We start from the raw sequence: 24,070 nt of genomic DNA on the forward strand, positions 1-24,070 counted from the left end.
TCCCCATTTTTCCAAACGCTTATAAATCATACAGAATGAGTTTTTTTGAGAAAGTAAAAGTTTCCGGTTAGGGGGGGTAGGGTTGGTGTAGGGCCATAGAATATACAGTTTGTACAGTATAAAAACAATTATGAACACACTTTACACAAAAACAAACGTGTGTGTGTGTGAGAGAGAGAGAGAGTGTGTGTGTGTGTGTGTGTGTGTGTGATTCATCTGAAGTGAAGAAGTCATTGAGTGTATGCTGGGCTTCCACTGATGCTTATTGTAGACAAGCACCGTAATGCCCCTTTGACCTTTCACCTCAAAACTTTTTTATTTTAAAGGGCTTATTTAATAATTGTATTTATTTTTTGAAATCCATTTATAACACATTTATATATATATATATTTAATATAATTCATTTTAGCACCATAAAAAAATAATAATAATTTAGCCTAATTTTCCATGACCCTTTAGAACCAGCAATACTCTCTAGAGTTACTCAAATACAGGCCATTATTATAATTCATTTCAATAAATAAATATAGTGTAATAACTTTCAAAGTGAAGGTGTGAAGAGCCTGAAATGGTTCCTCTGTGGTATGATTGTCCTCAGTCCCTTTAGGAAGTGTTCCTGTGGAGAGATGAGTCTCAGGATCCTCCATGTTTCACTCTCAGCTGTCCACTGTCCAGCTCCGGTCAGCCCTACATCTGCATCACATCCAGCTGACATTCCCTCTCTGAGCTCCTCCTGCTCGGCTCCATGAGCACCAGACATGATGTGTGTGTCCTGCTGTCCTCTAGTTCTCCTCCTCGACACACACACTCCAGCACTGAATGTCTGAGATGGGGTTCTCCACAGATTGCTCTGCTTCCCTTCTCTTTAAACACCATATGGACAATGGTTGCCCTTTATGTTCTTCTGAGAACAGCTGGTCAAGAGGAGGTCAAGAAATACTGTCTCAACACTGAGTCATATACACTTTAATGTCAAATGATGAAACTCATCAAAAACTGAATGAGATATTAATTAATAGTGATAGTTTTGAGAATATTGATGAAGATGTGTACATGCATATTGAAGAAGTAAGGTAAAATAAACTAAAAAGAGTCAATAAACAGATTTTTTTCTTAATGCTAATTTTTTCTCTCTCCAAAAAGTCATACAAAAACCAGCATTACCCAGTGAGTCACCTAAACTAACTTTAGGAACAACACAACAGAAAATCTGTTTCCACACAAGACTGTATTATTGTAATAGATATTACTGTCATAATGTGGTGAAGCGGTGTGATATTCTTTGACCATTTGCTAAAATTTCAGCATATAATGCAAAACCAATCTTATTCTGGTTAGCCAATGTTTCGGGAAATAATGAGACTGCTTCCAGAATGGTGTTTTCTTAGTCTTCTGGGCTGGGCTGTCTTATTTGTTGTTTAATAACACCCATAAGTAATGTTTTTGGCACACACCAGATGTGATTTCTCTCAATCTCTCAACACAGGGACACGAGAGATGTCAGTGAATAAAAGGAAAAACAAAGTTTCTCGCATTACTTCTTTTAAAAACTCTCTCAGATATTTTGTCGTAAATGTAAAAGTAATGTCTTAATTTACTAGTTACTTGAAAAAGTAACCTGATCCTGCATATGCTTGTAATGAGTTACAGCACCAGCGTTCCTTAAAAAATCCTTTTCTGTACTAGAAAGTTCAAAGGTGCATCTGTTTTTCTCTTCTGTGAAACCCATAAGTCACACAGCGGACTTCAGCAGCATGACTGTATGTGCTAACAGAGCAGAAGAGGATTGGTGACCCAGTCGATGGGCAGAAGTGCTTCAGTCCAGGCTTGTGTTCCTGGTTAGCAGCCGTTAGTGTAGGGTTGATCTGTTCCAGTTGTGTCTGTAGGCGCTCTAACCCAGGCTTTGAACTCTGATGGGATCCTCATGGCTGTATTAGGAACGGTCTGGGGTCCGGGGTCTCATAATCTAACCCCCACCTCGTGCTCTCGTCTGCTTCTCATTGCTGTTTGATCACCTTCGTCAAAGTGCCTCCCTTTCAAGTGGTCTTCAGTTCCCTCCAGAGATCCCGGCGTCTCTGGACATCAGATGTGCTCTTGCACAAACACCCTGTACCCGTTCTCCCTCACTCCCCGGGGAGCCTGCGGAGAACACATCGTCTCGGGCTGAATGGGATGTTCAGGAGCGTTTGGGAAGGAGGGAGACGGGGCGGAAGAGAGGGGAATTCCTTTGATGTGGCTTGTGGGTGGCATTATTACTATTCCTCAGGAAAACAAGGAAACAGTAGCAGCGGAGCTCAGAACACTAGCACATGCTTCCTGCTGACGCTGCAGAGGGACACGAGCGACGCTAAATGCTCAATAATGTGACACACTTTTATTTTTGTCCTAATGCATTAATATATATATATATAGTATAAATGCTCCTGTCTATTGGACTTCCAAGCACTTCTAAATGACCCTTTGCACAGCTTTGGTTCTCTAGCAGCACATACAGCTCTGTTCGGCTGTGGTTAGCTTTAGCAGGCCTTGCTTCACTCACACTTTAAAACTTTGTCACGAATGCCGTGGAAGCCATCAAAGAGGCGACTGCTTTCATTTAGTGGCTTTACTTCAGAGACAATGAAGGTCAATTCCTCAGCCTCAGAACAACAACAACAGCACAAGTGTGAGATTTACTGCACATCAACACATTAAACCAGCAGCGGCGTCTCCAGAAACTATGAGAGCAAAGACTGGTGTGTCTCTTCAGCAGCGTCTGCTCAATTAAAAACCAGACGCTCTGAGACAGAAAGAAGAAGAAGAGCACTGAGACGAGGAGAAGAGGTGCAGAAGAAACAGATCGCAGCGCTCTGATGAAGGAACAGGCCTGTAAACCCCTCGTGTGGTGTTTACAGCTGTGACCACGAGTGCTTGTCAGGGTCAACTAAACTCTGCAATTCCAGAATTATGTGGAATGTGTAAAGTTTGCAGCAAGGGCTTTTTAAAAATACGTCAGTTATTGTGGAGACATTTCCATGCCCCTAAACATGACGCGGCACAAAACGAATCGTGATTGGTCGCTGTACCTGTCAGTCTCTCGTGCTCTCGGCTGGGTCTTGGCGAATCAGAGCAGGCACAGCTCCAGACCTTCTGCCATCAGTCCCCGCGAGACTAGCATGAAAAACACAGAGGTCCTGGTGATTTCTGTCAGAACATTATCCATTTCCTGTGAAAACGTATAACAATGCCATTTTTGATTCACAATATGGGTGTGTAAAATCAACATGGAAAATTCATCATATTAAGACGATACATCGTAGTGTGTTTTTACTCTTTTCTTGGAGTGTTGATGTTGTTTAAAAGTCCCTTTGTGTTTTTTATCAAATGTAACCCTGACATGCACCAGAGCTTCAGTGAGGCCTTGTATAGAAACATGATGAAGAACTGCCAGCTGCCCATTTCAAGATGCTTAGTCGGACTATTTATGGCCGAACACAACACACCGGCGAGCGTACTCTCCGTCAGCGGGGCTTAGAGTGAAATCTGGAGGGAGTAGACTGGATCCGGACTGAACTCTCTCTCTCTGTGTGTTTTCTAGATCCGTCCTGCTGCCATCATGCTGCAGAGCTCTTTCCTCAGTGTAGAGAAGCCTGTGACCAGGTAACAACACACACACACACACACACACACACAACACAGAACACATCCATCCTCAGAGCGGCTTCTCCAAGGAATACACTTAGAGTCTCTGACTGTCTTAGAATGATTGCAGGACTGACAATCAATAAAAGATCATCATTTAATCCAGTACTGCATCAAAACTCTTTCGTTTCAGTGTCTGTTTCCAAAGACTTGAAATTTGTGTTTCCCTCTTTTCCTGAGTTGTACTTATTCTAGTCCCTTCTGTGTATATATGAGAACTACACGATCAGTTAACAAGGAAAGAACTAGTAGAACTAAGGAAAACTAGGAAATAAAAGCTAAAATTCTTTTAAGCCAGCGTGAATCATTGAGCTGCTCTGGACTGATGGAGCGTGTTCTGAAGCGGAGTGATGTTGTTCATGTGGAGCAGGTGGAGGCCTGCGTCCCTTCATTAGTGAACGCCATTGAGCCGAGGACACTTTCTCTGAATCACATGTGTCTCTTGAGCTCTGGAACTCCAAGCACATGAAAAGCGCTCTGAATGGCCTCTTTCTGAAGTTCAGACGGGTCAGTGAGTAGCGGTGCGTTAACCCGCTGACCCGCACAGGAACACTGTCCCATTCAGTACAGTGAGCGTCTGAGTGAAGCACCTGCCAGTCGCAGAATGATCAGAGATACAGAAACCAGCATTAGAGACGGGTGAGTGTCCGAGAGCGACCGAGAGCCCATCAGATGGAGACAGATCTATATAAACAGGAGATTAGCAGGAGGGATAATGGCAGCTTGTTAGCGGCGCTGCAGTGGTGTGTGTGCTGTCACCACGTAATCCTTTCATCCTAATGAAGAGACGAGGCCTTCAGCTCTTTAAACGATCTCACCGGCACCCGCCAAACAAAAAACTGAAGAAAGAAACAAGGAGAACTTTCCAAACGGACTGGACGCTTTATTTCTGTGGTGCTGTGGGCGGAGTCACAGCTTTCCTTTGATCGCTGATCTTGTGTTATTTATATTGCTGCACTTCATGTGCTTCACTCGTCTCAGATAATAGACAGAAGCCTAATTCAGATCCTTTCACACTGATTCAGCTATGCTCATTTTTCTTATAAATGTTAGATTTGTAGTCAGTCAGTTGAATTATACATTTATTTAACATTATTTGTAATTAAATACAAATATATAGTAAAATCAAATGAATTTATCAATTCATTAAATCTGTTTATATAATCTAAATTTTATCAATAGTAATTGTCTTGTGAATAGTGAAAACGTCTCAGGATACGAATGTAACCATGGTACCCTGAGTAGGGAACGAGACACTGCGTCCTCTAGAGGGCACTATGGGGAACACCTCGTCGTCACCCGTGTCTGAAGCATACATTGAAAAACACCAGCTTGTTGGCAGGCTACAGCCTCTGACGTCACTACCGGCGCGACTATAAACCGGCACCGGGAGAACACGTCATTCACTTCTTCGTCTGAAGCAGGGGTGGGGAACGTTGATCCTGGAGGGCCTGTGTCCTGCAGAGTTTAGCTCCCCAGCTTACTGGTGGAGAGGAGACAGAGTGATGAAGCCAATCAGCGGATATGGGGATTGTTAGGAGGCCATGAAGGTCAGAGGCCAATGGTGAATTTAGATTTTTTTTACTGACCACAGAGAGTCAGGACCTCGGTTTAACGTCTCATCCGAAGGACGGTGCTTGTTGACAGTATAGTGTCCCCATCACTACACTGGGGCGCTAGGACCCACACAGACCACAGGGTGAGCGCCCCCTGCTGGCCTCACTAGCACCTCTTCCAGCAGCACCTAGTGTTCCCAGGAGTCTCCCATCCAGTCACTGACCAGCTCAGCCCTGCTTAGCTTCAGTGAGTGACCGGTCTTGGGCTCCAGGGTGATATGGTGATATATGATATCATATTATATGATATATTCCAAATATCACTGAAAAATAGGGAAAATGAGAATCATAAAATCTAAACCATATTTTACTGGAGCTCTCTCAGTTTCTTCATAACGAGTCAGATGTGTGTGTGTTTTGTGTAGGAAGTAATTATTTGAAACATCTTCCAGTAAATTCATATTTTCCCATTTTCTGTCCCCATTTGTCGCTAATTATCCTTAATCACAGAGGGAATCTTTCTAGAAACGCTGGCCAAGCCGCCTGAAAGCCATCACAGCCTCGTTCAGATGCTGCTGTTGAGTGAAATGATGAAGATCTATAATTCACTGGAACTGAGTTTGGCTTCTGTTCTCCAGACTGCTCGCTGGCAGGCGCTCTGCATAAATGAACAGATCGTTCTTGATCGCGCTCCCAGAGACAGAGTCCAGCCGCTGATTTGTTTACGGCAGACAGAATGACAGGTCGGCTCCAGGGTCTGACCGTCATGCCATTCACAGAGCCTCGTACATCCAGATCCAGAGCGTTTGGGCTGAGGTTGAGAAATACAATCACAACAAGGCGTTCTCACACCACAAGAGTCACAGAGTGCTTCACAGGTGCCAGGAACTGGAAAACTCATTTTTATGGAATTTTTGTTTCCATCAAGGGGGATAATTATGAGGTTATATAAATGTAAGCACTAATGGAAATATAAAAAAATAATGCACAGCTGCTTCATTCTTCAGCTCAATCTCATATTCACAATAAAACATGAGTCTGAATATCTGTTGAGGAAAGCGATATCTGTGTCGTACTGTCCTTTCATCTGTTAAAGGCATAGTTCAACCCCATGGTTTACTCACTCTTGAGTCATCCTAGGTGTGTATGACTTTCTTCATTTATGCATTTAGCAGACGTTTTTATCCAAAGCGACTTATAGTGCCTTCAGGCTATACATTTTTTAGACTAACATGTGTTATATGCAATGCTCTATCACTGAGCCACAGTGAGGCAGTGAATGGGTGTCCAGATTTTGAAGCCCAATAAAGTGCATCCATCCATCATAAAAAGTGCTCCACACAGATCCGGGGGTTAATAAAGGCTTCCTGTATTTATGTGTGAGTGTATAATCACATTAAATTAACAGGTTAAATAGATAACTACATTGTTTTTTTTTATTAATTCCTAATTAATAATAGGCTGTATTTACTTTTATTACAACATATTCTATGTATATTTTTTTTGCACACAGCAGATGGAATTGCAATGCTAATGATTTTAACAAAAACATTTTTAAATTCATTCATGGTATGCTACTATCAAATTAACTGCAATAAATTACGCCCAATCAAAGATGACTCCAAGACAAAGGCCACTGCAGTGCTTCATATGTCCTGCTTTCAGGAGGTCACATGATGCTGTTGATCTAGAACATGCAAAACATTTGTCTGTGCATTTATTGAATGCTTCTCTCTGCAGCTCGCGACCATCAGAAGTGAATCGCATCTGAAGCACCTTCTCCTGCGTTTGCCCAGTTACTGCCCCGAGTCTCTGGTAAGGCTTTTCCTCAGTCCTCCAGATCTGTGTTTACATTATACTGTTGCCCCGGCTACACAGGAAGTCTTAAACAGAGAGAGCGCTGCTGCTTCCTGTTCCTCCCTCATGGTCTGGTGCTGCGGTTTTACCTGCTTGGCAGTAAAGGAAGCCGAGATGAAGGCTGATGGACGCCCTCCACCCTCTTTCCCAGAGTTTCAAAGCTGGAATGCAAAATGCAATTACACTCAGCCTCTAATTAGCCATAGTGGAAGCCTCAGGCCTGCTTCAATTGGACATGTGTCCTGCGCTAATTCACAGAAAATGGATGCAAATGGATTTTGGAAGCATTTCAGAGTCCGAATCAAGCCTGTTTTTTGAGTCTGATGCCTCAAAACCACATTGTATTTTGTGCTCCTCACAAATGATGCTGAATGGTTTTGACGGGCTTGTTTTCCATACGCCAGAGAGCATTGACGTCGAAAGTGAATCTCAGACGATGTCCAGTTTATTGGGTTCATTATCTAGTGAAAGCACAGGCCGTGTGGATAAGGAGCGGCCGTGAATCTGATCCAGCAGCGTCCCACCGCAGACGCTCAGTGAAGCTCTCTGTGGCTCTCATCTGCATCTACTTTTAATTAAAGTTGAGTCATATTAGGAGGCTCTCTGGAGCCGTAGAGCACATAAGAGCTTCACTGATACCAGCGTAGTTCTCATGAACATCTTTTCATACGGCTCCTGTACTTTAACAGCTTATATTAGAGTGGTTTAGTCTTTCAGTTTGCCATCCATGACATTACATTTGAGAAGCTTCAATTATTGCATCGTGTGTTTTATGTTGCACAGAATATAAACTATTACACCAGAATGATGCTGAAAATACAGCTGTGCATCACAGAAGTAAATTACACTTTAACACAGATTCACACAGAAAACAGCTGTTTGAAATTACAATAATATTTCACTGTTTTTACGGTGTTTTTGATCAAATAAATGCAGCATTGATGAGACTTCTTTCAGAAACGTAAAAAAATCTTACTGCCCCCAACATTTTGAATGGTGGTGTGCCTTTAAAACTAATGTATTTAATGCATAAATATAATAAACATATATTATTATTAAATAATAATATAATTATTAGTTTCTATATTAGTTTCTATTTCATTTGGAGACTCACATTTTAAATCTGTTCTTCTGAACGTGAACATTTTATTATCATCAACTCCCTCGTGTTGCTTGAAGTGAGATTTATGATTAATAATGACCTGCTGTATAACTCATTCTGTCTTCAAAGAAGATTCCTCGGGTCTGGAAGCACATGAGAGCGAGCAGATGATGGATGTTGAGCTGTTGTCATGCTAAACTTCTCCTTTTGGTTTCACAGAGTGATCTTTGGGTCTGCATCAACAACACATTGCCGGGTAGGTGAACACAGATGGAGCCGTCTGCAGAACACACCTGTACCAACCTCATAAGAACAAGAGAGGATTTAGAGTCTCTGAAGACCTAATGCCCTCCAGATGCACAGATATCACACTCCACATCAGTCCAGCTACACCTTACATGGCCATTAAACCCGTCCAGAGCTCTGAGCTCACATGTATGCTTATGCTTCTGCTTCAGATCTGCTGAAGCTCACTGTGATTCTGTACTTCTCCAGGGGCATCGAAGAAGTCTGACGGATGGGTGGGTTTGGGCTGCTGTGAGCTGGCCATCTCCTCCGAGTGCCGCAGGGACTGCAAACAGGTCCCTCAACACATCTGAACACATCTGAATCAGACTTAAGAGAAGGAAGATGACCTGTGACTCTTATATCTCTGTTTTTATCTGTTCTGTTCAGGCATCGTCTAGAAATGACATCACTAAAGTATGCAAGAAAGACACCGAGGTGGGAGTTTTACCTTTATTTGACCGATGTCGAAAGCCTGTTTCCACCTAAGAATCAAAATAGGACATTGTGGTAATTATGAGAAGTTCTGAAATAATAAACGTTACTCTGTTTCTGTGAAATAGACAGTCACAACTGTGAGAAATGCAGATTGTGAGAGATTGTCGCAATTACAAAGATGTGAGATCGTGACAGTCACAAATACTTTTATTTTCCTTCTTCCAGGTAGAAACAGGCTTTCAGAAATGACACATTATTAAGTTAAGTTCTTTCCAATAATACATTTTAGTACATCATGAATAACCTCTGGGTGATTGTAGGCCTCACTGATCTGAGCTTACGCACCTCACAATGTGGAAAAACATTGTTTTTGTCCATGGTTTGGGATAATATATCATATCTGCACTCTGCAGTTTTTCAGTTTGAGCAGTTGAACTTGTCAGTAATGAGACTGGATTAGACAGATGATCTGAGTCAGATTTAAAGCAGAACATCATAGAGCTGGTGCTGAGCCAGTGTGGAAAATACACTTCAAACACCTTAGCAACCCCAAAACAGTTCCCTGACGACCGTGTGAGTCTGGTTTCTCTCTCCGGGGAGATGTTGAGATGAAAGCAGACTCTGGGAGGTCTCGTGTTCATCAGAGCCCAGTATGACCGGACACTTCTCTGTTTGTTTGTCTGGCAGCTCTGCCGTCTGAAAGGAGACTCCAGCTTTATTTGTGTTTGTTCATTTAAAGCCTGGTTTCTAGCACAGCCCCAAACCTCTTTATGAGGTCGTTTGGTTAGTGTTGAGCAATGGGAAAATATCATTTCCCTCTAACTGGACATGCTGTCGCCACATTACAGCCCAGTAAATCTGTTGTTCTGCTGACTAACTGTTATAAAAGAGTAATGATTCCCGATAGAGCTGCTGTAGATCTGATGGTTCTCCATCGCTCAGAGTCCGTGCAGCTCTTGATCATCAGCTCAGTGTTTGCTTTGGATGCCTCTCACAACTACTTCAGCTCTTTCATCTTGTGCCCTTGGTTTCCTGAGAAGTCCACATACTTCAGCGCGGCTCGACTCTAATGCAGTGAATACGATCCAAGGCTTTGCGTAGCAGTAGAATAGAGCAGCTAAAGTTAAACTGGCTCGTCTTAAAGGGACAGTGCACACTATACAGCAGCTTTGTTTGAGAAATAATCAAATCAAATACATAAAAAGCTTTGAATCATAAGAATTAAAAGTAATAATTCATGAAGTGTATTTGTTGTGTCTCTGTGATACGAACAAACACATTTGGGGGGATTTTTCATCAGCTATCATGCGATATTCTCATTGATATTCTTCCTCTCTTGCAGAAACCACTCTACAGCTGCATCACCAGGAATGAAAGTAAGCAAAGCTCTTTGGTTATCAGTCCGTCTGTACCTCGTTTCTGTGATTCAGTCCTCAGAGACTGACTTCCTGTTGGATGATCTCTGACCTGCATGGACAGGAAATTAGATGGAGTTGATTCCGTGCCTGGGAGGCCAGGTCACGACCTTTAGCCTGCGCTCGCTGAGGTCACGAACGAAGGCGGCGCTTATTTGTGTGCATTAGTAGAGCAGACAAACTCCCAGACAGCCTTTATTAAACAGATGGAGAAGTGATGCCTCACGTGTGTGTGTGTGTGTGTGTGTGTGTCCAGTGGGCTCAGTGTGCTGCAGTTATGCAGGGAGACACACAAACTGCCGTGAATACTGTCAGGCCATCTTCCGCACAGACTCGTCTCCGACCGTCTCCCAGATCACCGCGGTCAAAGAGTACTGCCAGAGCATCAGTCCTCAGCTCATCGGCTGTGTGGCCAACTACACCAAATCCTTCCCCATCCGGAGCCCCCTCGACAGTACGTGCACACACTTCACTCCTCACTACAAAAAAATATTTTAACTACTAACTCAAATTAAACCAGTAAACAGACTGAAACAGTATTGTCTTTTCAAGGAAAGTTTTGGGAATAAAAATGTGCAGTAGAAGTTATTAAATATATGACTGTCACAGTAAGCAGTACTACTTTTCAGGTAATGCTTATAGCTTTTGGCAGCATGTACGTATAACTCAGTGGAGTGCGTGCTGTTCTGAATCGAGGAGGGGTGCTAGTCATTATTTTTGTAATACACATTTTTTTTCTCATCCAATTTTTTGAGGAGGCACTGCCTCTCTCGCCTCCTCGGAGGAAACACCCTGATATAAACAAAAATACAAGTGTTTGATGAGGTCAGTGCTAATATATGCCAGAAGGGTTTTATTTTATTGTTGTTGTTTTTTTTTAAAGAAAATAATACTTTGATTCATCAGGGATGCATTAAATTGATCAAAAGTGACAGTAAAGACTTTTTTTTTTATAATGTGACACAAGATTTCTGTTTCAAGCTGATGAGACCTCATGAATAATTCATGTTTTTAACCTAGTTTGTAATTGTGCGACTACATATGTGAAAAAACAAGGACAGATCATGTGATCATCTGAGGCATGTTTACTGTCAGTTCAAATATGCATATGCAAAAACATAAAAATGATTAAAATGATTCTGTTATATCCTAAAGTAAGGAATCATTTAAGGAACACGAGAGTTAGGCCTGAGAAGAATTAGCTTAAAAACATTCACACAATATAAAGTTACCACAAAATTCAATATATTTTTCAAATATATCTATCTGCTCTGAAATCAGACAACCTACATAGAGATTTTATTTTTATTTTTCATTTTTCATTTTTATTCCATTATGTTAACTTTCAATCTCAATTGAGGAAAAATCTTCTTAGTCACCAATACCAGCCCTAGAGTGAGTCACTCAACGATTCAGAAGCAGCTGTACGGACCCGCCATCATGCTTTCCACAGACTTTAAAAGATGAACATGTGCGTGTGTGTGTGTGTGTGTGTGCGTGCGTGTGTGTGTGTGTGTGTGTGTGCGTGTGTGCGTGTGTGTGTGTGTGTGTGTGCGTGTGTCTGTGTGTGTGTGCGTGCGTGTGCGTGTGTGTGTGTGCGTGTGTGTGTGTGTGTGTGTCTGTGTGTGTGTGTGTGTGTGTGTGTGTGCGTGCGTGCGTGCGTGCGTGTGTGTGTGTGTGTGTGTGTGTGTGTGTGTGTGTGTGTGTGTGTGTCTGTGTGTGTGTGTGTGTGTGTGTGTGTGTGTGTGTGCGTGCGTGCGTGCGTGCGTGCGTGTGTGTGTGTGTGTGTGTGTGTGTGTGTGTGTGTGTGTGTCTCCAGGTCTGTACTGCTGTGAGCGGGCGGAGGAGGCTCACTGTCAGACGGCCTGTAAGCGTATCCTGCGCACCATGAGCACGGAGCAGGAGATCATGGAGGGTCTGATCAGTGAGTGTGGCAGTCAGCCGCTCCCTCAGGACCCGCTGTGGCAGTGCTTCTTGGGCAGCGCACACCCGCCCACCATCAGTGACCCCGAGTCACCCCCCATCGCCAAGATGGACTACGCCAAACTGCACTGCTGCTTCAAGGCCAACACCTCCCTGTGCAGGTCAGCAGCGCTCCGTCTGAAGCCTAGCGGTGCGGCTCTGACACTGAATGTGTGCGTGTCCTCTCTGTTTGACAGGAACATGTGCTTGGAGATCAGCACTAACTGGGGCACTCAGACGTGGCAGGAGTTCGACCAGCACTGTGAATACAACCCGGCTGAGATGGACCTCATCACCTGCTTGGCTGACGTCAGGGAGCCGTGTCAGTTAGGCTGCAAAGAGCTCAGCTACTGCACCAACTTCAACAACAGGTTACAAACACTTCCCTACTGTCAGTCTGCTCATACAAGCGCTGGATCCCATCCTCGAGTGCTGAAACACAGTCTGCCAGCACCAGGACTCTGTCAGTCTGTGCGTTAGATTACACTGTAAAGTGACTGTCATTCATTCAACTGATTCATTCAAGGGAGTCACTTACTCTAGTATTGTTTATGTACTATTGGAGTATTTATTGCCATTTTGAATAAGCTTTTATTTATTTTTTTTGTTTTAAGTTTTTGTAATTTTGTTAAGTTTAAGTACTTTTTTTGTTTTATTTTTGAGTAGCTCAACTTAAACGTATTTTATTTCAGTTAGTTGACAAGGTAACATTTATTTATTGAAGTTATTGAAGTTTAGTTTTTCAACTTTATTTTAGTTAAATGAAAATTATTTTAAATCATTTTAGTTACAGTTACAGCTGACCGTACCAACACTAAAGTGACTCATTGAATCATTTACAGCACTACGCTGTGTAAGAGATGTTTTATTTCCATTGCTCTCTTCATTCTGGAGGAACTGACATTGTGTCTGAAATGAATGTTACTCAACATTAACTTTAGTCTATTGCACTGAAGTGTAGAATAAGCATATCATTAATTGACATACATCCTCAACTACCAGCTGCAGTATTGTTATGCTCTTTATATAAATATATATATATATATAAAAACAGGGGCTCACTAGGTTCATATGTTTGGATGCTGTTATGTAACTGAACACGAGGACTGTGTTAATGGAAAAATGAATATCCAGCAGGCATATTGTTGGGTTTCTCTGGCCTGTGTGTTTCTCTGTGGGTTACAGATGTAGACAGCATGATTTATGATGACAGAAGTAGTCCAGCATTGTTTTGAGGTCAAACAGGCATGGAGCTCTACGCATGTGTTCCTCAGAGATCTGACTGAAGAGAGACTGGGACTGTGTCGTAACAAGCCTGGTCAGATGATGAAATGGCTCACGGTGGATGTGCAGACCTCCATGACTTCTGAATCCAGTTACAGCTGGTGGCTGAGATTCTGACAGATGAGTGTGGAGAAACAGAATTGTGTAATACTGAATAAACAGAGTTTGGTTGACCCGAGACACTTAAACTCACACTGACCCTCTGTCATAGCACAGAGTTTGCTAATGTACTCAACATGATCAAACCAGAGGAGAGCTGCTAAAACACACACACACACACACACTTTACCATCATCTCGTCTCACACTGAGCTGGAGAAAAAGAGCCGATCGTCAGAAGGAATAAAAGCTGTTTCCTGAGGAAGTCCCTCTTCCCAAAGCTTTGTCAGGACGCGGTTGCTAGTGAACAATGGCCTTCTGGGATGCAATAAGAAGGCAGTTTCACGAAGCAACTTGGATTGTCTGTAAATTAGAAACGTCTTTTTTAAAGGCAGCAGTGTTTGGAGCACCACTCGCTGCTTCTGTGGAGTATAATAGAGTGTGTGTGTGTGTGTGTGGTTTAGCAGCTCTGGGAGTCTGATATAGTGTGAATCAGACTCTTTCCTCATGGTCTCAGCTCTCTGTGTGTGTGTTCTCAGGCCGACAGAGCTGTTCCGCAGCTGTAATGTTCAGTCAGACCAGGGCGCCTTGAACGACTTCAGACTCTGGTCCAACGGAAGCATCAAGATGCCCTTCATGAACATCCCAGTGCTGGACATCAGACGGTGTCAGCCGGACATGTGGAAGGCCGTGGCCTGTGCGCTGCAGATCAAACCCTGCTACAGCAAGACCAGAGGAAGCGTCATCTGCAGGTCAGCCTCATCCTCATCCTCATGCTCATGCTCAACCTCATCCTCATCTTTATCCTCATTCTCCTCCTCATGCTCATCCTCATTCTCCTCCTCATCTTCATCCTCATGCTCATCCTCATCTTCATCCTCATTCTCCTCCTCATCTTCATCTTCATCTTCATTCTCCTCCTCTTCCTCATCCTCATCTTCATTCTCCTCCTCCTCATCCTCATATTCATCCTCACTCTCCTCCTCTTCCTCATCCTCATCTTCATCCTCATCCTCTTCATCATCCTCATTCTCTTCCTCATAAATCATCTTCATCCTCATCCTCTTCGTCATCCTCATTCTCTTCCTCATAAGTCATCGTCATCCTCATCCTCATCAGCTGCTGTATTGAGGGATATGACTTGTGAGAACATGTCCAGGATCATGTCCACATCACACAACAAAAGCTAAATAATTTCATCTAAAATACCTGTAAAAAGTTATAGTTTTTTTTTTCATTTTTAATGTTTTAAGGCAATTAATAATATATCCCCCAGTGATTTACATTATTCTCATTATTCTTATTCTAACTATATAAATAAACTTAGCTTTATTAATTCAGCATTATTTATCTGTTGCAAATAAGAAGACATTCTTTGTGTTATAATTTTGATATTTTGGGGGAAATGTACTTTATTATTTATACACTCAATCCTTTTTTTTACATTTTTTTTTTATTTTTTTATATAAAGCTAAATGTTTTTGTTTTGCTTATGAATAGGAATATACCCAGGCTTGTTCTTCACATCCAAATCTTTTTTTCATGCACTAGACCACAAAACAGTTTGTTGGTTTACAGTATAATAGTCTCATAATCCTCAGACGAGCTGTTGGCCGTGGATGGTGTTCTGTCGAGTGATGTGTGTGTGATCTCTATAACGCAGGTAATTGCAGGGTGTCATGGGATGGCTTTGAGTTCTAAACAGGATGTTGCTTTAACACTGATCTTTTGAAATCGAAGTATCTGTTGGGTCTTTCAGTGTTGCATTCAGTTCTGTGTTTATATAATGATCATTCAGAGAGCAGATCAGATCAAAACCCTGGCAGCTTGTAGTCAACAGTCTGGTATTGTCAGAAATCTCCCACTGTGCACTGCTTTGTTCACATTGAGTGTTTGAATGGGACGAGACGTGACGCTGGTCTGCTGGGATTACACGTCCTCACGCAGTGATCGGGATTCTTTTTAGTGAATCAAAAACAGATCACACAACTAAATGCATTCTTCCACCAATAGAGAGGGAATATTGTACTAAAATACAATATATTTATTCATTTGTGCACTACTGAATCTACAGCTAGTGAACAAAACTCTACTAGTGAGTGTACTTTGATTTCCAAACGAATGACTCTCTTTCGAGTGAATCAAATGCACATCATGAGGTTTGTTAGATGTATTTTATAAAACAAAAATGAATTAAATATGTCATCACATTTATTATTGATGCTTTGGGTCAGTTATTGCAGAGCATTTATGTTATCTCTCAAGAGACTGAATAAGTCATATATTTTGATATTTGATATGATATTTTAAGGTATGCATGAATGGTTTAAAACTTGTTTTGATGTTTTAGAATTGAGACATTTCGTGAACACACGTTAACATGTTTATTAACTCTGTCAGAGTAATAGATAACTGTGGAAGCCTGTATCTCTCACAGGATGAAAAGATTTAAAATATTTATAAAGTATTTGTCAGTTTTCTCATAATTTGCATTATTTGGATTACTTGTTTTCTCGTAAGTCTGATTTCATATCTTGCCATTCTGAGTTTATACAGTATATCACAAGAATGGTAACAAAAAAGGTCATTCTCACAATTCTGAGATAACCCTCAAATGAACACTAAATGACCATCAGGTTTGCGTTACAGTTTCACAGCAAGCACACAAAAGCCCCGGTTTATTACCATTGACACAACAATAGATAAATGAACACTACATCACCTTCAGGTGAAGATTCCAGTAGAATCAGAGGAGTGTGATGACTGATGAAGAGAGATCGACTGAAGCCCTTCTGAATGTGTCTCCTCAGGTCGGACTGTGTGGATATCCTGACCCAGTGTGGCGATGGCAAGCGTTTCCTGGAGGGACAGACGCCCGAGCGCATCTGTGACCTGCTGTCAGCCACGGACGAGCCGGAGCGCTGCATCCCTCTGCACAGATACCTGAGTGAGTGTGTGCTCCTCGCTGCGCTCAGCGCTGTGCTCAGTACTCACAGAGGACATACTCTCATCTCATTACGCTCCTCACAGCCCCCAGCCCCTTCCAGAACATCATAGAAGAAGTCATCCACCCCTGCAACCCCAGCCCCTGTCCCAGCAACCATCTCTGTGAAGTCAACAGGAAGGGCTGCCCCCCCGGACACGACTGCCTGCCCTTCTTCTGTGTCCCCGGTACACACTCCGACGCTTCACTCGTCAGCCCAGAGTGTGATAAAACATGCACCTTTATTCAGAATGGAGTAATAGAGTACTGCATACTGAATACTACATACTGCATACAGCATACAACATACTTCATACTGCATACTTCATGTTTCATTCAGCATACTGAATACTACATACTGCATACTACATACCGCATACTGCATACTTCATTCTGCATACTGAATACTACATACCGCATACTTCATACTGCATACTTTATACTTCATACTGCATACTACATACTGAATACTGCATTCTGCACACTGCATTTTGCATACTACATACTGAATACTGCATATTACATACTTCATTCTGCATACTGAATACTACGTACAAAATACTACATAATGCATTCTGCATACTACATACTGCATACTGAATACTCCTTAAGGTATGGTAAATTCAAGCCAGTTGGGCCTCACTTTGACATTGAATGGTCCAGTGTAGCTGAAATTGATTTTTTTGGTTTGATGATCAACAAGTAGATTATATATATATATATATATATATATATATATATATATATATATATATATATATATATATATATATATATATATATAAAATATTGTATTTTTTTATTTATTTATTTTTTTGTTTTTGTTTTATTTTTTTATTTTTGTTCTTTTTGTTACGGTTTATTTATTTTTTTGTTTTTTTGTTTTTGTTTTGTTGGGTTTTTTGTTTTTTTGTTTGTTTTTATGTTTGGTTTGGTTTTTAAACATCTTTTGTTATTTTGTTTTAAAACTTTTGATAGTTTCCAATCAAATATTCTAGAAATAGTTTTTTTATATTTATTTATAATTCTTTTATCTTCTTAACTTTTGAAAGTCCATTCAAATACTGAGATACAGATTAATCACACCAGAAACTGAAGGTGAAGTCGAGTGAAGTGCATTGTGGGATACCCAGTGTTGTGTTCTCTGCGTTCAGGACAGTGACACACAGGGCTTTAGGACAGTGTTGTGATGAGATATCTTCTCAGACTCTGTCTCATCATGTCTGTAAGGCTGTAAGCTGGGGGAGGCGTCTGAGTTCCTGGTGCCAGTGGACAGCCGGATCCAGGTGCCCACCAGGAGCGGTCAGGTGGGCTGTTACGAGGTGTGCACCTGCGGTCAGAGCGGCCGACTGGAGAACTGCGCTGAAATGCCCTGCTTCGACACCAGCATGACCTGCATCATAGCAGGACAGCACAAGAGTGAGATGTGCTTGTTATTCACACACAGCTCAGAACATGTTCAGCACTTCCTGCTTGAACGAGGTGTATTTCACATATTAATGGTGCATAACTACAGATACTTTTTTATTTAATTATCTACCAGCTTCGCATAAGAACAATCAAGGCAATGGGTATGTGATGTTTTTCATGAGGACACTGCCATCTATTGGTGGAGTGTTGCACTGATAACAAATTAAATCTGAATTCTCTATATAAGATATTTAGAATTGTCTCCAATACCTTTTAAACAACACAAACAATCTAACAGTTAATATATCAAATTATAGAATAATTATCAAAAAGAAAAATTACTAAAGGTTTGTTTTTGTTTCTTTTGTTCTACCTTTTATTAGTGTTTTTTGTAAACAGCTCATTTTCATATCGTTTTGAACCTGAATGAGTTTGCACTCGCTCATCTTGTGTGTTCTTGCTCACTTCAGTGTTGGTGTGTGATCCCGTGCAGGTCACGGCGTGTCGTTCCGGGTGTACTGTCAGCACTGCTCCTGCTTCGCCGGTGAAAGCATCTGCTCGTCTCGTCCGTGTGTGCACTCCGACGGCTCCGACCAGGACAGACGGCTCTTCACAGGTCTGTGCTTCACCAGCATCTCTACTGATCTTCATCAAAGACCATTACCACACGCAACTAAACATTTCAGTCTGAGTGTGACTTTCTCTCTTAGTTGAGTTTATATCTCACAGTTCTGGCTTTATAGGTAATCGCTACTTTTATAACAGAATTCAGACTTTTTTTTAGTCCGGCAGAAAAACCTGTTTAAAAAAAAAAAAAAAAAAAAATTATGTTATGAGATATAAACCCTGAATTGCAAGAAAATAGTCAGAATTATGAGTTTATATCTTGCAGTTCTTTTTGACTCTTAAAAAAGACTTGAGAGATAATAATTTAATAATTTATACTTTTATTCCTGGGCAGAAACGGGCTTGCACAGATTAAGTGTGTGTAGTGAGGAGTGTTTGGTTGAGTGTGCTCTTGTCTCGCAGGGCTCCCCTGCGGCTGTGCCGATCATTTCGTGCCGGTGTGTGCTCGTAACGGACGCACGTATCCCAGCGCCTGTGTGGCCCGCTGCGTCGGCTTCAGGGACAACCAGTTTGTGTTCGGCTCCTGCAGGAGCATCGACCCCTGCTCCCCGAACCCCTGCCAGAGGAGCCAGAGGTACACACACACACACACACACACACACACACTCTTCTGTCTCTCAAACACATCTGAGGTCCTGTAGTAATGAGGGCTGGGTTACGGAGACACTGCTGTGTGTTTCTTCACCTTGTACAGCTGCTATCACTCCTCCAATCAGACTCCAGAGTGTGAAGGATCTGTTTGTGTGGAGGTGTGTTTGCTCAGTTGTCAGTGAATCAGAAGCACAATGACGAGAGCTGCACCTTTCCGCATCTGTCGTATGTGTTGTGTAACATCTGCTTGGCCCGCGCTTCAAAGCAAATGTTTGTTCCTTTGTAAACAAGATGATAAAGTCTCAAACATCTGTCTGAGGTGTGTTTATGAAGCAGAGCAGAGATTTCTTACGTTCTACTCCTTGTTTTGGACTCTGGTAAATCTGCTGTTTTAATGCTGACTGATCTCAGTTCTGCATCTGATTCAGTTGATCATGCTACCGTTCTCAATCATCTAAGGGATGAAGTCTGCATTAGGGGCACGGCACTCATCATATCTCTCCGAAAGATCAGCTCTGGTGATGATTGGACACTCGTCCTCTCCTTCAGCAACGCTCACTTATGGAGTACCTCAGGGCTCTATCCTGGGGCCTATCTTATTTTGTTTGTATATGCTCCCCTTAGGTTCAATCATGAGGAAATATAATCTTTCATATCATTGTTATGCTGACAACTTTGATCACTCTTATTCTGAGCTTTTTAATTGATTTAAAGATATTAAGGGCTGGACTGAATGAGAGCAGAACTGAGATGTGTGTCTTTGGACCCCCATATGCTGTCTCTATCACTATTAATCTAGATTCTATGTCATCAAACATTCATTATTTTGCTAAAACATAAGTTGTGATTTTTGACACTGATTTCAATTTTGAAAAACAGATAAGTGCTGTGGTGCAGAGCAGATTTTTTCAACTAGCCAAATTAAAATCTATGCTCTCGTTTAAGGATTTAGAGATAGTTACCCATGCCTTCATCACTTTTAGACTTGAATGAGCACTGATCTTTAAATGGGTCTCCATCATTCATCGCTGAATCGCTCACAGCTGGTCCAGAATGCATCTGTGAGGTTTCTGACAGGAGAGGAAGCATGTCTCCAGTCCTAGCATCTCTTCATTAGTCAGTGGTGCAGCAGAGGAGCAGATTAATAACCCTAAAGACACCTCTCTGAGATCAGTTATTGGTCCTTACTCTCATTTCAGACTAACTTACTAATTTACCTTATGTGTGTGTGTGTGTGTGTGTGTGTGTGTTGACAGGTGTGTCCCCAGGCGTCAGGTGTGTTTGACAGAGCTGTCAGAATACCCCTGTCCTCAGTACGAGTGTGTTTCCCGTCCGGCCGGCTGTGATCAGAACCAGCTGGATCCGGTGTGTGACACAGACAGCACTGAACACGCCAATCTGTGTCTGCTGTTCCAGCGGAGCAAGAGCCTGGCCTACATGGGACACTGTCAGGTGCAACAACACACACTTGACTTGTGATGGGGTGATGTGTGTATGAGTCTGATTCCTGACGTGTGTGTGTGTGTGTGTGTTCAGGACGCCTGCAGGAGGCCTAGAGAGGTGTGTGGTCATAACGGGGAGACCTACAGGACGGTGTGTGAAGCGTTCTCGGACCGCGTGGCGGTGGACTATCAGGGTCGCTGTCATGCGGTCGGTGTGGGGTCAGAGTTCACGTCAGACTGGGGCTGCAGCGCTGTTTCCTGTCCTCCGCTCTCCAGCCGCGTCTGTAACCCCGTCACGCCGCCCGGTGAGAGAACACGCTAACCTTTCTCTTTATATCCCTCCATGTGTGAGGAGAAAATCTGAAGAGTAAGAAAACACATCACGACAGTTTCTTCACAATTGTTTTCAAACTGTTTGAGTAAATGGCCTCTGTTCTGTTGTAATTATGACAGATGCTTGTTTTCAGACGTCTTTATTGACAAAAATTAGCAGTGTTGATATTAGGGGGTAATGTATCTTGATTTTATTATTTAAATAAATATTAATATCTTAAACACTTTGTCACCCTGGGCCCGCTGCTGGAGAAGCACTGGCTCACAAGTGATTATAAGTGATATTGAGAAAAAAAAATAGTAATATCTTAAATGCTTTTTGCTGGAGAATGAACTATTAAGAGAACTGAAGTGTTATTGAGAGACACCTGTATCTTTGTGAGGTCATGTGTGTAACTGTGTTGTAAATGTGTGCAGGTGCGTGCTGTCCGGTGTGTGCAGGTCTGCTGCAGATCCTCTGGAACGAAGCGCAGATGAACACCTTCGCCAAGGTAAGCTTCATCTCCAGGTTCTGCGTGAGATCAGGCGGCCAGCAGGAGGCAGTGTGGATCATTCAGTAACTGGAGCATTCTTCACATCAGCCGCTCCACACTCCTGAGCACATTAGTCCAGCGCTTTAGCAACTATTATCTGTGTCTGGCCTCGCTCCAAAAACATCACATTTAATCTAATGTCACAGATGTTGCATAAATGCAGCAGTTATTCACTATAACACTGCCAATGCTGTGCTAATGAATCTCCACTGTTACTATTCTAATAACAGAGTTAGTGATTTGAACGAATGAACCATGCTTTAAATTATGCAGCTTGGTAAGAAAAGGTGTTTATGTGCTGTGAGATGAATGCATATAGTGTGAGGCAGCATTCATATTCACACTGTGTGTGTGTGTGTGTGTGTGTGTGTTCAGCTGAACCGGAATCAGCCGGTGACGGTCCATGACATCCTGAAGATCTTGCGGCTGCACATCTCTGTCCCTCAGTGTGATATCTTCGGCTATCTGAGCATGGACTCTGAGCTGGTGGTCCTCGTCGTGCCTGTGGATCAGCAGCCCACGCCGCTGCAGGTGTGTGTTCATTAAGACTGATTACACATACTGTTAAACACCTCAAATGCAGATTTAGCATACTCTCTGATGCCCATCTGGACCTGCTGCGTTTACTCTGAATATTAGATGCTGACAAAATAGCTGGAAGCAAGCATGAACAATTACATGTTTAATAACTGTAAATGTAATAAATCTTTAAGTTCTAAATAGATGTGTACAGTAGAAGTGTATGACAGAGCTGTAGTGAGAGCGTGCAGCACTGGCTCATCTCTTCTGCGTTCTTTCCTGCGCTTGCATCACACACTGCAGATGTTCCTCACGTGTACCTATAAATATGGGCGGTGTGTGAAAGGCCTGTCTGGTGTGTTGTTTCTCTCCTGTGCAGATCGAAGCCTGCAGTAAAGAGGCAGAGAAGATCGACTCTCTCATTAACTCGGCCAGCCCAACGCTGAGCTCACACGTGCCTCTGGCGGCCTTCCTTCACTCCGAGCTCCAGCTGTCCACCATCAGCTCGACCGCACGGCCCTCGCTCTCCCTCTCCCTCTGTGTCTTCAGCTCCTCGCTCCTGCTGTCTGTCGCAGCGACCCTGCTCTGCTCCTAGCCGCCCGCTTGACCTCTGACCTCCGGGGTCACCGCTGCTGACTGTCTCTCAGTGTTAAGGACTTCCTGAAGGAATCGGAGCTGGGGTCTCACCCAGAGACAGATATATTATATTTTATTGTTCCTGTAATGTCAATCAGTTTTATAAAAAACACAAAAGAGGAGCCCAGCCATGTAAACAAATATGACAATCACACTGCTTATCCTTAAAGTGGTAAACACAATATGCCTTGCTTATAAATTTATAAATATATATATATATATATGTGTATAGATTTTTTTTATGATGTATTGCAAAACCAAACGTTTATGTTGATAAAAGGAGCAAAATGTTCTATTTTGAGATGATCAGGTGCCATTTGAAGATGATTGACAGCTCTGTACTAAGTGTGTGTGTGTGTGTGTGTGTGGTGTGCGTGCATGTGTGCGTGCGTGTGTGTGTGCGTGTGTGATTGTCTGTTAGTGAGTGAGTGTGTGTGTGTGTGTGTGTGTGTGTGGGTGTGTGTGTGTGTGTGTGCGTGAGTGTGCGTGAGTGTGCGTGAGTGACTGTGTGAGTGACTGTGTGAGTGTATGTGTGAGTGTGTGTGTGTGTGTGTGTGTATGTGTGTGTGTGTGTGTGTGTGTGTGTGTGAGTGTGTGTGAGTAACTGTGTGAGTGTATGTGTGAGTGTATGTGTGAGTGTGTGTGTGTGTGTGTGTGTGTATGTGTGTGTGTGTGTGTGTGTGTGTGAGTGTGTGTGAGTAACTGTGTGAGTGTATGTGTGAGTGTATGTGTGTGTGTGTGTGTGTTTACGGGCCGCCCGTCCCAGACAGTATTATTTGGCTTTGGCAGCTGTGTAGCATGATGGGACGGCCTTTCTGTGTCTAACTCTTCCATGTATATTTTTATATGATAATAATAAATGTGATCATGTTACTGAAGGATTTCATCAGAATGTTCTAGTCGATATCGAGGCTGAGACTATAATCAGAAAGTCACGTACACTCTCAGTCAAAGGTTTTGGGTCAAAGATATTTTTGAAAGAAAATAATACTTTTATTCATCAAGCATGATTTAAATTGATCAAAAGTGACAGTAAAGACATGTATAATGTTCCAAAGAATTATATTTCAAATAAAATCTGTTCTTCTGAACTTTCTGTTCATCTGTGAATCCTGAAAAATAAAATGCATCACAGTTTCCACAGAAATATCGAGCAGCACAACTGTGTTCAACATTGATAATAATCAGAAATGTTTCTCGAGCAGTAAATCATCATATTAGAAGGGAATTAATTTATAGAAATCTATATAAATAAATATAAATGTATATTCACATATTCTTATTCTGTGAAATTTCATTTCCATTACGTAATTTTTT

The 24,070-nt window shown here is 42.2% G+C and overlaps 1 protein-coding gene across 1 annotated transcript in view; it reads left to right on the forward strand.

Annotated features, from left to right (window-relative positions):
- Positions 1-23,844, forward strand: part of LOC127946140 (reversion-inducing cysteine-rich protein with Kazal motifs-like) — a 32,514-nt gene extending 8,670 nt beyond the window's left edge. Inside the window, exons 2-21 of the mRNA XM_052542468.1 lie at positions 3,579-3,640; positions 6,979-7,053; positions 8,417-8,453; positions 8,693-8,778; positions 8,873-8,920; positions 10,263-10,296; positions 10,592-10,789; positions 12,155-12,419; positions 12,495-12,668; positions 14,219-14,431; positions 16,490-16,626; positions 16,710-16,850; positions 17,893-18,081; positions 18,566-18,688; positions 19,102-19,273; positions 20,547-20,742; positions 20,827-21,037; positions 21,483-21,556; positions 21,974-22,129; positions 22,497-23,844. Coding sequence (XP_052398428.1) covers positions 3,579-3,640; positions 6,979-7,053; positions 8,417-8,453; positions 8,693-8,778; positions 8,873-8,920; positions 10,263-10,296; positions 10,592-10,789; positions 12,155-12,419; positions 12,495-12,668; positions 14,219-14,431; positions 16,490-16,626; positions 16,710-16,850; positions 17,893-18,081; positions 18,566-18,688; positions 19,102-19,273; positions 20,547-20,742; positions 20,827-21,037; positions 21,483-21,556; positions 21,974-22,129; positions 22,497-22,712 — 2,807 coding nt within the window. The 3' untranslated portion in view covers positions 22,713-23,844. The remainder of the gene's footprint in view (positions 1-3,578; positions 3,641-6,978; positions 7,054-8,416; positions 8,454-8,692; positions 8,779-8,872; positions 8,921-10,262; positions 10,297-10,591; positions 10,790-12,154; positions 12,420-12,494; positions 12,669-14,218; positions 14,432-16,489; positions 16,627-16,709; positions 16,851-17,892; positions 18,082-18,565; positions 18,689-19,101; positions 19,274-20,546; positions 20,743-20,826; positions 21,038-21,482; positions 21,557-21,973; positions 22,130-22,496) is intronic.
- The last annotated feature ends 226 nt before the right edge of the window (positions 23,845-24,070 follow it).

Source organism: Carassius gibelio, chromosome A24, assembly GCF_023724105.1.
Source record: "Carassius gibelio isolate Cgi1373 ecotype wild population from Czech Republic chromosome A24, carGib1.2-hapl.c, whole genome shotgun sequence".
NCBI lineage: Eukaryota > Metazoa > Chordata > Actinopteri > Cypriniformes > Cyprinidae > Carassius > Carassius gibelio.